The 13643-nt window shown below is 38.4% G+C and overlaps 1 protein-coding gene across 2 annotated transcripts in view; it reads right to left on the bottom strand.

The window, feature by feature from the left end:
- The window catches only part of Rmnd1 (required for meiotic nuclear division 1 homolog), a 43708-nt gene that overhangs the window by 14261 nt on the left and 15804 nt on the right, over positions 1-13643 (bottom strand). For both annotated transcript variants that reach the window (XM_026399963.2, XM_026399962.2), the window contains exons 5-9: positions 11267-11306; positions 8898-8998; positions 6561-6667; positions 5581-5645; positions 3286-3362 (exon numbers count right to left, since the gene is read on the bottom strand). In XM_026399963.2, the coding sequence (XP_026255748.2) occupies positions 3286-3362; positions 5581-5645; positions 6561-6667; positions 8898-8998; positions 11267-11306 (390 nt within the window). The remainder of the gene's footprint in view (positions 1-3285; positions 3363-5580; positions 5646-6560; positions 6668-8897; positions 8999-11266; positions 11307-13643) is intronic.

Genomic DNA, 13643 nt, shown 5'->3' with positions numbered 1-13643 from the left:
ATATCTAAGAAGCAGCAGCAGCCTAGGGTAAACATTTACAAGGAGCTCTGGTAATTCAATACATAAGAAAAAAGCAGTATCCAGGATGTTTCATTCCATATATCCTTGGACAATTATAAGAATAAAACAAAGTGAAGCCAGGTGTGGTGGTGTATGCCAGTAATCTCAGCGACTCAGGAGGCTGAGGCAGGAGGATCACAAGTTTGAGGCCAGCCTCAACAACTTAGCAAGGCCCCAAGCAACTTAGTGAGACCCTGTCTCAAAAAGGGCTGGGAGTGTAGCTCAGTGGTAAAGCACCATTGACATCAATCCCTAGTACAAAAAATTAAACTGAAAACATTGCCAGGCATTTATTTAGAATGTACATTACTGTATTTCATAAATTTTAGCACACAGTCCTTTCCATTTAACATCTGTAAATATGGGAGGTATCTTAAAATTATTGATGATGTCTGTTAAAATGTGACAGTTGTGACTTATTTGTCATTACCTTGAACTATTTCCAATATGCTTCCTTTCTGCATGTTTAAGAGGGAATCCATATCAAATAAGACTAAAGGGCTATGTGTGTAAAATCTAAATTCTAAGATTAAAATGCATTATTATAATTGCTAGATATGTTGAACATTTTTTTCATACTTTTTGACCATTCATATTTCTTCTGTGAAATGTTTGTTCAGTTCCTTTGCCTATTTATTGATTGGGTTATTAATTTTTTGGTGTTAAGATTTTTGAGTTCTTTGTATATCCTGGAAATTATGCCTTATCTGTGGTACTGGTGGGGCAGATGTTCTCCCATTCTGCAGGATCTCTGTACATGTTCTTGATTGTTTCCTTTGCTGTGAAGCAGCTTTTCAGTTTGATACCATTCCATTTACTGATTCTTGATTTTACTTCTTGGGCCTTAGGGAGTCTTGTTGAGGAATTTGGTTCCCAAGCTGACAGGTTGGTGAGTTGGCCTATTTTTTCTTCTAGTAACTGCAGGGGTCTCTGGTCCTTGATCTACTTAGAGTTGAGTTTTGTGCAGGGTGAGAGATAGGGGTTCAATTTCATTCTATTACATATGGATTTCCAGTTTTCCCAGCACCATTTGTTGAAAGGCTATCTTTACTCCAATGTGCGGTTATAGTGCCTGTATCTGAGATGAGATAACTGTATTTATGGGGGTATGTCTGTGTGTCTTTTATTGGTCTTCATGTCTGTTTTGGTGCCAATGCCATGCTCTGTAGTATAAATTAAGGTCTGGTATTGTGATGCCCCCTGCATTGCTTTTCTTGCTAAGAATTGCTCTGGCTATTCTGGGCCTCTTATTTTCCCAAATGAACTTCATGATTGTTTTTTCTATTTTTGTGAAGAACGTCATTGGGATCTTTATAGGAATTGCATTAAATCTGTATAGTACTTTTGGTATTATGGCCATTTTTATAATGTTGATGCAAATTAAAACTACACTGAGATTCCATCTCACTCCAGTCGGAATGGCAGTTATAAAGAATACAAGTAACAGTATATGTTGGTGAGGATGTGGGGAGAAAGGTACTCTCATACATTGTTGGTGGGACTGCAAATTGGTGCAACCACTATGGAAAGCAGTATGGAGATTCCTTAGAAAACTTGGAATGGAACCACCATTTGACCCTGTTATCCCACTCCTCGGTATATCCAAAGGTCTTAAAATTATCGGACTGTAGTGACGCAGTCACATCAATGTTTATAGCAACTCAACTCACAAGAGCCAAGCTATGAAAACAAACTAGGTATCCTTCAACAGATGAATGGATAAAGAAAATGTGTTATATATACCCAACGGAATATTACTCGACATAAAGAATGAAATTATAGCATTTACTGGTAAATGTATGGAACTGGAGAATATCATGCTAAGTGAAATAAACCAATCTCATAGAACCAAAAGCCAAATTTCTGACTTGTGGATGCTAACCCACAACAAGGGAGGGTGGTGGGGAGAATAAAAGTCCACTGGATTAGACAAAGGGAAGGAGGGAGAGGGGAATAGGAAACAATAGAATTCATTGGTCATAACTTTCCTAACCTTGTATTTGTATAAAAAACCAGGGTAATTCTACACCATGTATGACCACAAGAGAGGGAACCTAAATAGAATTAGTTATACTCTATGTGTGCATATTCTGCCAAAATACATTCTACTGTCATACACAAAAATGAAAAAATGCCAAAATAGAAAACTTTTTCTTACAGACAGAAAAACAATAAAAGGCAGCCATTCTTTTCCAGTTCTTTACCTAACCACTAAAGGTTTACGAAAACATTATCAGTATGAACACATGATGTGGTAATGATTCAATATGTAGACAAATTCCATCATTCTCTTAGGTTACTACAATTCTATAACTAGATAACTCTGTTTTCATGGAGGAAGAAAGTTATATATCTTTTAAAATTCTTCTTAGTTGTAGATGGACACAATACCTTTATTTTTATTTTTATGTGGGGCCAGGAATCAAACCCAGTGCTTCACACATGCTAGGCAAGTGCTCTACCACTGAGCCACAATTCGGCTAAAAGTGGTGTATCTCCTGAATTCTGGATCCATTTGACATTTATATCTCCTGAATTTTTCATTTCAGTATGAAATAAATATAAACATAAAAAAGCATTATTATAGTTTAAGTGGCAGGGTTTTCCTTGTCTATGGCATTTTATAGTGACTGAAATTCAATGAAATATGGTATATAACTTTTCAGTAGCAATTAAGTGATTTAGCAACAGGATGCAATGATATATTTTTACTGAGAATTCCCATTAACCAAATTCTAGACTGAATCTTCCTACCTTCAAAGAGCATCTATTATGCCCTTGATATGGTTTAATGTAGACCAATTAAAATCTCTTATACATGCTGATTATCCTCCAGTATAGTCCTAATACAGCCTGCTTGGTTCTCATGGGTAAGAGTTCTCCATGCTAGTAATCAGTGAAAGAAAAATAGCTGTAAGGCAAATGTGTTTTTTTCTCTGTTTTTGATACTAGGGATTGAATTCAGGGGCACTTGACCACTGAGCCACATCCCCAGCCCTATTTTGTATTTTATTTAGAGACAGGGTCTCACTGAGTTGCTTAGTGCCTCGCTTTTGCTGAGGCTGGCTTTGAACTTGCAATCCTCTTGCCTCATCCTCCTGAGCCACTGGGATTACAGGCGTGTGAAACCATGCCCGGCTTAAATGTTTTCTCTTTAATATACAGGAATGTTTTCTTGATATTTTAAGCATATGAAATGTTATATTTACAAAAAGAAAATTTTACCTTAGGGCAAAGAGTTCACCCATTTTCTGCATAACTTCTTTATGAGACAGTTTCACTTTCTTGCCAGCTTTTAAAGCCTATTTGGGAGGGGGGAAACACACACAGTCAGCCCTTTTTCTGTGGGTTCTTCACCTGTGGATTCAACTAACAAAGAATAGAAGTATTTTTAAAAATTACACCAGCACTGAGTATGCAGACAATTTTTCCTTGTCACTGTTCCCTAAATGGCACAGTCTATTACAATTATTTACACAGCATTTATTTATATTAGGTATTATAAATAATCTATAGATGATTTAAAGTATACAAGAGAACATGCATGGGTTACATGGAAATACTATGCCATTTAACATAAAGATGAGCATCCATAGTTTTTGGTATATTGAGGGTAGGGATTGGGCCCTCGAACTAATCCCCCATGGATACTGAAGGATTCCAGTAAGTATTAGATTCATCAAGCAAATTCTAAAGGAGCAAAATTTTAAATTTACATATATAACTCTTATATGTCAGTCTCCCAAATAGACATCTACACTCACCCCAAGATTTCAAAATCTTATTAAGTAGAAATTTTATGCTTTTTAAAAATTTCCCTTTGCTATAGATTATTTTCTTTCTTTTTTTTATTCCAGTACTGGGAATTGAACTCAGAGGCACTTTACCATGAACTACATCTCCTGCCTTTTTCATTTCAGTAGGATCTCACTAAGTTGCAGAGGTTGGCCTCAAACTTGCCATCCTCTTTCTTGGCCTCCTAAACCACTGGGATTATAGGTATGTACCATCATGCCTGGCTAGATTGGTCCTGAAAGTCCCCCAAAGGCCATATGTCTGAAGATTTGGTCCTTATCCTGTGGTGTTACTGGGAAAAGGTGGAAGCGTTATGAGGTGGGGCCTAGTGGGCAGGAGTTAGGTAACTGGGGTGTACCCTCGAAAGGCATACTGAGAACTTGGCATGTGACACCATGCTCGGCTTAAATGTTTTCTCTTTAATATACAGGAATGTTTTCTTGATATTGTTAAGCATATGAAATGTTATATTTACAAAAGAAAATTTTGCCTTAGGGCAAAGTTAAGGAGAGTTAGTTATGGCAAAGGTAGCACTAACGTAGAAATAGGAAACTCAAGATTTCTAGGCCCTGTTGACAGACCAAAGCTAGTCTAGCAGTCTGGTAGAATTCCAGACTTTCTCTTCCTTTTTCTTTGCTTCCTGGCTACAGAGAGGCGAATAGCTTGCTCTCCCACAGGCTCCCTACCATGAGATGCTTTTTTGCCAAACATCTAAAAGCAATGGATTTGTCCAACTATGGACAAAAATTGCACCAGCACTGAGTATGCTCCAAACTGTGAGCCAATATAAACCTTTCTTCTTTGTAAGCTAATCATCTTAGGTGTCTTGTTACAGTAATGGAAAGCTAAAACACCCTTTGTATCAGCACTTCCATGATATACATTCCTAATCTTATCATAAAAACAGGGCCTTTTTTTCCAAGAGTAATTATTGTGTCACTGTAAAAACATTAGTAAAAATGACTTTTAATGCACTTTGTCATTTTTAATATAACTTTATACATTTATAACCATATTGTAAAAATAACTTATCTTTTATGCCACTATATTTCTCAAAATTTAGTAGTCTTTTTTAATCACAAAAAAAATGATAATCTCCTTCCTTAGAAAGATTTCATTTTCCTTTTTTGTAGTACTGGGCAGCAAATCGAGGGCCTCTTAGCATGCTAGGCAAGTGCTCTACCAGTGAGTTACAACTCCAGCACAGTTATATTTTTATTCAGTTATATTAAAAATATATACATATATATAACTTTTATTCAGTTATATTAAAATTATTGTGCCATCACAGTCATTTGAAGTTAAAAAAAATCAACACATGAAAGTTCACCATTTTATATGTATTTGGAAGTTGGTTTTGTGTGTGTTTCTGAAGACTGAACCCATGTTTTCAAGCATGCTAGGCAAGTACTCTACCAGTGAGCCACATTCCTAGCCTGGTTTGTCTTTTGCCTAAATTCTGTGTAGCTTTCCTAGTGCATTTTTAAAAAATATTTATTTTTCAGTTGTAGTTGGACACAATACCTTTATTTTATTTATTTTTTTATGTGGTGCTGAGGATCGAACCCAGGGCCTCACATGTGCTAGGGGAATGCTCTACCACTGAGCCACAACCCCAGCCCCATTCCTAGTGCATTTTACTACTTTATTGTACATATAGGAAGTTTGTATTATTCTCAATTAGGAATCAATCCTTGAAAATAAGCATAAACTTGATATAATTACCTCTGGAATAGACTGAATAGACTCAATAAATTTATCCAGTGTCACTTCCCAAATAGCCAGTTTCACTGGGGGGAAAAACATGGAAAATTTCTTTATAATATTATTCATGCTTATATAAAATCCATAACTGTACAGTACTTTTGCTGCCATTCGAACATTAAAAGTATAAGAAGCAAATATGCTAAAAATTGAAACTAAAAATTAAGGATGGTTAGTTATGGCAAAGGGTAGCACTAACGTAGAACAGGAAACTACTCAAGATTTCTAGGCCCTGTTGACAGACCAAAGCTAGTCTAGCAGTCCAGTAGAATTCCAGATTTTCTAATACCACTTCTCAGAAGCCCAGAAGGTGTGCGGTACCCCTTGACACCCCGAGTAGCTCTGTGCACAGGGCTGGAGCGGGCCTTCGCTGGTTTTCCTTTACAATCCTCAGGGCTATGAGGAAAGCACAGAGGTCTCTGAAGCTTCCCAGAAGGGTGCGGAGGGGCTGCTGCAGCAGCTGCCTCATGCACACTAGAGGCAAAGGAAATTCTTACAGAACTTCTACGGTATTATCAGGGGCATGGATCCTTCAGGAAAAACTTAGAGTAGTTGTGACTCTGGCCCATTCCTGTGGAACCTGGGAATGTGGTTTTCCATTGAGGCCTGTACACAGTCACATGGGCTGGGCTTTCTCTGCCTGGATCAGAGGTACTCAAGTATCATGATCATACAGACAGAAACGGAAAGGAAACAAAGGCAGTGACAATCACATAAAAAACATTTGTGGAGGAAGTAAGGTTTATCAATACAATTAACAAGGAATGAGTAATAGTACAGACACTACCTTTAAACTTTCTACTGTATTTATTTTATGGAGGAAAAAAAAAGGATACTAAAGCTTTGTAGAGTGAAAACATGCCAAAATGTTCACCAAATAAACTCCCCTTGATGAAATGAAAACTGTGTAATGCATTCTGCAAACAGCAGCAGTAACTTACCTGAAAGACAAAGGGCATTGGAGAAAGCAAATTTCTCTAGAATGGCATCATCTAAATCCAGCTCCGAATTTAAATTGATCTCCCCTCTGTGAAGTTTCGACTGACCTCTGTGGAAGGAGGGTGGGGGTGGTGAAGAAAGTAACTTACAAACCCTTTTTAGTCTTGAGATGGGGTCTCACTATGTTGCCCTGGCTGGTCTTGAATGGTGAGGTCAGCCAGTCTTCTTGCCTCTGCCTCCCAAGTAGCTGGAACTCCCATACCCAGGAATCTTCCAAATCTCAAACACATTTAAAGTTTTTGTTTTGAAAAAAATCACCTTTCTAGGGGTCATTTTGTTAATTTGTATCAAGAGTTTTTATAAATGCTCTAAACTATTTTCAAGTTATTTTATTTCTAAGAATTTATTGTATGGAAGCAATAAAAAAATGTAAAAAAAAATCTGTGTACAAAACATTTTTACTTTAATAGTAAAAAATCAGAAAAGAAACCAAATGTTCAATTAGTAATTTCACCAAACAAAAATTAAAAGGAGCCAGATGTGATGGTGGGAGCCTATAGTGCCAACACTCAGGAAGCTTAGATAAGGAGAATCACCTGAACCCAAGAGCTAGAGTGGAGGCCGGCCTCAGCAATATAGCAAAACCCCATCTCAAAGACAGAAATAAAAAACAAAAACTCCAACATGATATGAAAGAATACTTAATATAAAGGGAAAATGTCCACAGTAATTGCTAAGTGCAAAGATGCTGCATGTAAAACTCCACACATTGGAGTTACATGACGGGGAAGGCAAGGGAGGCAGAAGTTATAAAAAACTAGGGTTTACCTGAAGATCTTTCTGGAAGGGACTGGGAGAGCAAAGGGAGGGAGTTTGTGAATATAAACATCACAAGGAAATGGGGAAAGTACAGGGGACCCTTCACAAAAGGTGTGGGACATGAAGACACAGACGAAGGAAGGTGGACTGGGGACTAATGGGAAGGCTGAGGGCAGAATGTGCTGACCATCTCGGCCAGAGGGAAAAGAGGAAAGGGAGCAGTGAGCAAGGGTTTTATGAACGAGCCTGGACCACACCACAGAACCCAGGAGGCAGCAGATAGCTAGGGTGATCTTTTTTTTTTGTACTAGGGATTTAATACAGGGGTGCTTTACTACTGAATCCCATTCCCAGCCCTTTTTATTTATTTATTTTTGATAAGTTGCTTATCAGGTCCTCGATAAATTGCTGAGGCTGGAATTTTCGACCCCCCAGTCTCAGCTTCCTGAGTCACTGGGATTGATTATAGGCATGTGCCACCACGCCTGGCTAAAGTGGTTTTTGTGATAAAATCAAATAGCTGACTCAGATTCAAACAGTTAAGGATTTCATTCCTCCAGTGTGTGTGTGTGTGTGTGTGTGTGTGTGTGTGTGTGTGTATTTGTATGTCCAGGCACATACAAGTGCCCAGCAAGCAATGGTATTTCTCTGATTTCCCAAAAGAAGGGACATTCATGGGAACAATAACCACAAGATTGAGGGCTTAAAAATAAAATTAATAAAACTGAATAGCTCCTCATTTGCGTGTCTCTTTGGTTCACACCTTCACTCAAGAGCAGACACCATGGACCCAGGCTCCCACTCATTAGGCAGGTGCCCATAGGCCAGAGAGCACTCTGAACTCCATTTGAAAGCCAGTTAACTGCAATTATAGAGTTTCTGAAATGAAGTGGGAAGTACTTGGAAAACAGTGCCTGGCATGTGGTGAGTACTTCACTATTGCTGGCCATTATTACTTAGTGCTTATCTGCTTTCTGTAGCTAGTGTCTTTTCTAAATTTTCCTCAAGCTCTGCCATCAACATTTACTTCCTTAAGAACCTACAAAGACTTTTCCTCCCCTGGATTCCACTAGACTGGTGACACCACCAGGAAAGAGTCTCCTGTCCTATTTATCCTGCCCCAACATCTCATTTTGCCCTTGCTGAGACAGGAAAATCAGCGAGGCTATTGCCACTCATATCTTACTGGAGACTCTATGTTGGGCTCCCACTTCCTGCAGTCCCCCACATGTCTACAAGTGGTTCTCTTAGATCACCCCTTATCTCATTTCCTTTTTATGCTCAAAATCAATTCAGGAAAAAATGGCTTTACTTTTTACTGGAATAATATGATAGGGTTATTCTGATAAAGGCATATTATTTCCACTAATATTTATTATATAGGTTAGGCTTTGTATTTGTACCAACAACTTCTTTCTTAAAACTAGTATCCATATTCATAAATAATTTATCTTCTCTACTACTTTGCCTAGTTTTGTTCCCAAGTACCCTTTTCATAACTTTGATAAAAAGTTGCTTACTCTATTTTTATGTAGTTAAGCTCTTCATTTTCCCAGTGTACCAATGCAATCTCATAAGGCCGAATTTCATGTTTCTCTAGAACTTGCATTACATGCTTCATCTAGAAGAAAAAGAACATTACCTGGAATAATAACTGGCTCCCTATGTACAAATGTGCTCTGGGGTTAATGTTTGTAACAATGAATAGTTTGTTTTCTACTGCTTAGTTCTTAAGGAAAAGGCAAACTCACTATGTTATTAACCTAGTAAGCTAATCAGGATGACATGTTCATTTATTTTCATTTTTGGAAAATACAGATAAGCATAAGGAAGACAATAAGGTTGTTATCCCACATCCCAAAGAATCACTGGTAACATTATGATTTTTATTTATTTAATTTCTAAAAAAATTGTATAGGCAAACACTTGTAAAAATTTAAGGAACATAAAGGTATAGAAAGTGACTATCTCGCTCTGTCACCTGGAATCATAATTCTCAGAGGTAACCATGATTAAACTTGGGGTATATCCTATATACATTTTTTTTTCTGTGAGGTCTGTGTATATTTTGCTTTCTGCATGAAATGGGATAACTATGCATATGAACATTTGCAATGCTGTTCTCCTTAATGGAGGCACTGCAATTTATTTAATCACATTAAATGTCCATCTGTGGGGGATAATTTCTGCTCTCCACCATTATAATGTCTCCGTTCACCATTATTATGCATAAATCTTTGTGGCCTATTTCTTTAGAAACTGCTGATCAAAAGACATGCATGGTGTTGCTCAGGGAGAGTGTACTTGCTTAGCAAGTGTGAGGCTCTGAATTTCATCCCCAGCATTGTAAAAAAAAAAAAAAAAGAAAGATATGCCTGCTTATATCTTTGATAAATATTGCTAACCTGCTCTCCAAAACAGTTCTTCCAATTTTAGAATTCAAACATTTATGAGAGCACTCAAAAACCACAGAGTGGTGTTACATTTTTTGTAACTTCAGATGATCAATTTAGACTTTCTTATATTTGGTGGTCATGTACATTTCCTGTTCCCCAGAATCCCTCCTCTACTGAGCAGGTATCTATTTCCTTTTAGCAAAACGGAGATTGTAGGAAGCATACTTATTTTTTTTGTACTGAGGATTAAATCTAGGATCTATGTTGTAAGGGTCTTGCCAAGTTGCTGAGGTTGGCCTCAAACTTGCAATCCTCTTTTCTCAGCCTCTCAAATAGCTGGGATTATTGGCATATATCACTGCACCCAGCTGAAGGGCGTGGTGGCGTATATCAGGGATTGAATCCAGGGGCTCTCGGCCACCCGAGCTACATCCCCAGCCCTATTCTGTATTTTATTTAGAGGCAGGGTCTCACTGAGTTGCTTAGTGCCTCGCTATTGCTGAGGCTGGCTTTGAACTTGGGATCCTCCTGTCTTAGCCTCCTGAGCCACTGGGATTAGAGATGATGTTATGTTGGTTATATTTTCTAATTTGCTCTTTTTTTGGTACCAGGAATTAAATCCAGGGGTGCTTAACTACTAAGCAACATCCCCAACCATTTTATTTTTTATTTAGAGACAGTGTCTCAATGAGTTGCTTAGGGCCTCACTAAGTTGCTGAGGCTGGCTTTGAACTCATGATCCTCCTGAGTCACTGGGATTACAGGCATGCGCCACTGCACCCAGGTTGTAATTTGCTCTTTTAATTTACTTGTATCACATACATAAGCAGTTTCCTGGGAATAGATATTATTCCACATGATTTTTAAGAGCTGTAGTATATTTTATCCTATAACTGTACTTGTTTTCGTTATTTATAATCTTTGCTATTATAAACAATGCTTTAAAGAACATTATGTAATTCATCATGCATAATTGTGATTATTTCTTTTGGGTAACTTTCTGGGTATAAAATTGCTGAGTTAAATATAAATCTTTGATGTACATCACAAAGCTGCCTCTAAAAAGGTTACATTAAATAAATCCTAATATAGATATTGAAGAAATTATTTTCCGTGAGTGATAAATTCTTGAAAATTTTATCTAAAATAAGAATCAGTTTAACCAGTTTCCAATAAACTGTATGTGCATTAATCACACTCTGCACTATCACATGTAAATGCAATTCTTTCTTCCTGCAGTTTGCCAGGGGTGGCTGGGATTCTCCACAAATGAGTGTGTGCCCAGAAAATAGAAATGTATAAAACTTAAAAATAAACCAAAATATGCATTTTAGAAGATGAAACTGATGAGATAAATATCACATAATGCTGTACAAATAAGCTGTGGACTGCCTATTAATTTATCTTCCAAAATCTCAAATTATTAAGTGCTAATAAACAATTTATTCTTACAAAACTGTATTTTTATACTTTAACACTTCACTTATACTTACAGTTTTATCTTTCACATTCCAAAACACAGCAGCTCCTTCCCTGATTTAAAAGAGCAAGAGAATCAGGTGAGTTAAAGGTAGAATAATTCTGAAGCCACGCTTAGGTAACATCTAGAACAAATCCAGAATTCAACTGCAGAAAATATGATTTACTGCCTAATGAGACAATATGGTCCCTAGATGGACTTGCTAAAATACGAAATATTTTTTGATTCTTGATAAATCCTGATTTCTCAAAATTCAAGATTTCTCACAGTTTGCAAAATCAGTAGTAGTTATTGTAATATTAATTCCTGTATCTGGACTCTTTCATATTTGGTTCAATGTAGATGCACAGAAATCAAAATTAGGAAAACTTCTGAGACCCCACCTTATTAGGAAGATTCTGCTATATGCAAAGATTATGTTTTTAACCTTGTGGAATAAAGAGATGAGACCAATTATAAGCTCTGACAGCTAACTGCCTCAGTGGAGGAAAGCTCCCACCTGCACAGTGTCTCTGACAGAAAGTAAGCTCTAAAGACCATAAATGAACTTGGTTTCATGTCTGGAGTTTCGCATGCTAATCTGTTTTAGTAAATAAAAACAGTCATGGCTTTGGGTTTTTGTGCTGGAAAAGACAAGGGGGAAATGGAAGGAAGGTACACAGGATTCATTCACATCATTCTTTAGACATGTCTCAAGCAAAGTGCTTAGTAGCTGTGTGGGTCAGTGCTTATTTTAGCACTGGGGATGGAAAAAAAATGAGTGTGATCCGTTACCATCCTCCAGGAACTCCAAGCTAGAAAAGACACACCTAGACCACCAGGGCTTTAAAAGTTATGCAGAATGTACTATGGGATGTCCAGGAGAGGGACAATTCTCAAGGACTAGCAGAGCTAGCCATGTGAGGAAAACAGAACATGTGCATCAGAACCAGCACAGGTTCAGGGAGGTGGACGTTGGGAACAGGGCAGTGTCTTGGACAAACAGAAGCTGCAGGGTCATGATTTCTGGACATGAGTCTCAGGCTGAAGCAACAGGCAGGAGCCCAGCCCTGACAGGACTCTGTGCTGTGACAGTCTGGGAAGAGCCCCTGGAATTTTAAGCAGGAGAGTATCATCCTCAGAGTTGCATCATGAAGAACAACTCCACCCACGACAGACCAAAGGAGCAGTGGTGGGCTGAGCAGGCGGGTAGGGAGGCCAGTGAGTACGCTGGTGTAATGGGTCAGGGTGGGGTCTCAGGACACAGCGCTGAAGCAAAGCTACAACCACAGTACTGGTTCAGATGTGCAGATGTGCACCTCTCCATCTGTGCACTACAGAGCCCAGAAGCCACCTGGAGCAATGGAGCACTTGGAACATGCCTGAGATGAGCTCCAAGTGTGAAATTCACCACTGAACTCAAATGCTAGGGTGCAGTTTGGCTCTAAAAGCTCCTCCAAAGGCCCTGTGATAAGTGCTTCATCCCTAGTGGATGGGAGGTAGTGGAAACAGCCCCAGAGGCGGGGCCTAGCTGGAGGAAGCAGCTCACTGGGAGTGTGCCTTGGGAGGGTGTATCTGGCCCCCAGGCCCTTCCGTCACAGTCTGCTTCCTGGCCACCTTGAGGTGGCAGCTTTGCTCCTTTTTTTTTCATTTTTAAAACTGTGATAACTAGAAAACACAGCATCACGTGTGAGGCTTCACCACATCTCCCCTGGACAGTGCTGATCTAGGCCCTCAGCAATCTACACTTTCCACTTTGAGGCATAGGACTGCTGTCATTCTACTTGGGCTAAATGTTGAAATCCTGATTATCTCTAATGGTAGGGTCAAATGGAAGGCAGCATCTATGTGAACAAAAATAAGGCTTCTTGTTTTCAACACCCCTAAGGACTAAGATCACAAAACCCTCAATCAAACTTCAGATTTTTTTTTTTTTTTTTTTTTTTTTTTTTTTTGGAAAAGGTCTCACTATGTTGCTTAAGCTGGTCTTGAACTCTTGAATTTCTGGGCTCAAAAAACTCTTCTATCTCATTCTCTGGAGTAGCGAGTGCTGTGGTGTCTTGCCCATCTTCAAGTTTGGATTCTTATAGATTTTCCACAAGTTTCTGCTCTGCCACCTATGAGTCTCACCATCCTGGGTAATTCACTGAGTCTGTCTGACCCTCCGCTTTCTTGGCAGTAAGATGGGAATAACAGACCTTCCTCAAGTGTGGGGAGATTTTTTTTTAAATACGGTTTCTATTATTATTATCATTCAACTACTCCACTGTATTTGGTATCAAGATAGTCTCTACATAAAAGGAGTAAGTATATGTGTGTCAGGGTCCCTGTCTGAAGTCTCTGGAGAGGTAAGACAGGCTAAAAATTTAGATTAAAAGCCACAAAAAAGGAAGAAAGAAAAGGAAGGAAGA

This window comes from Urocitellus parryii, chromosome 8 (genome assembly GCF_045843805.1).
Source record: "Urocitellus parryii isolate mUroPar1 chromosome 8, mUroPar1.hap1, whole genome shotgun sequence".
NCBI lineage: Eukaryota > Metazoa > Chordata > Mammalia > Rodentia > Sciuridae > Urocitellus > Urocitellus parryii.
The sequence above is the reverse complement of the archived record's forward strand: the minus strand, read 5'-3'. Positions and strand labels throughout refer to the sequence as shown.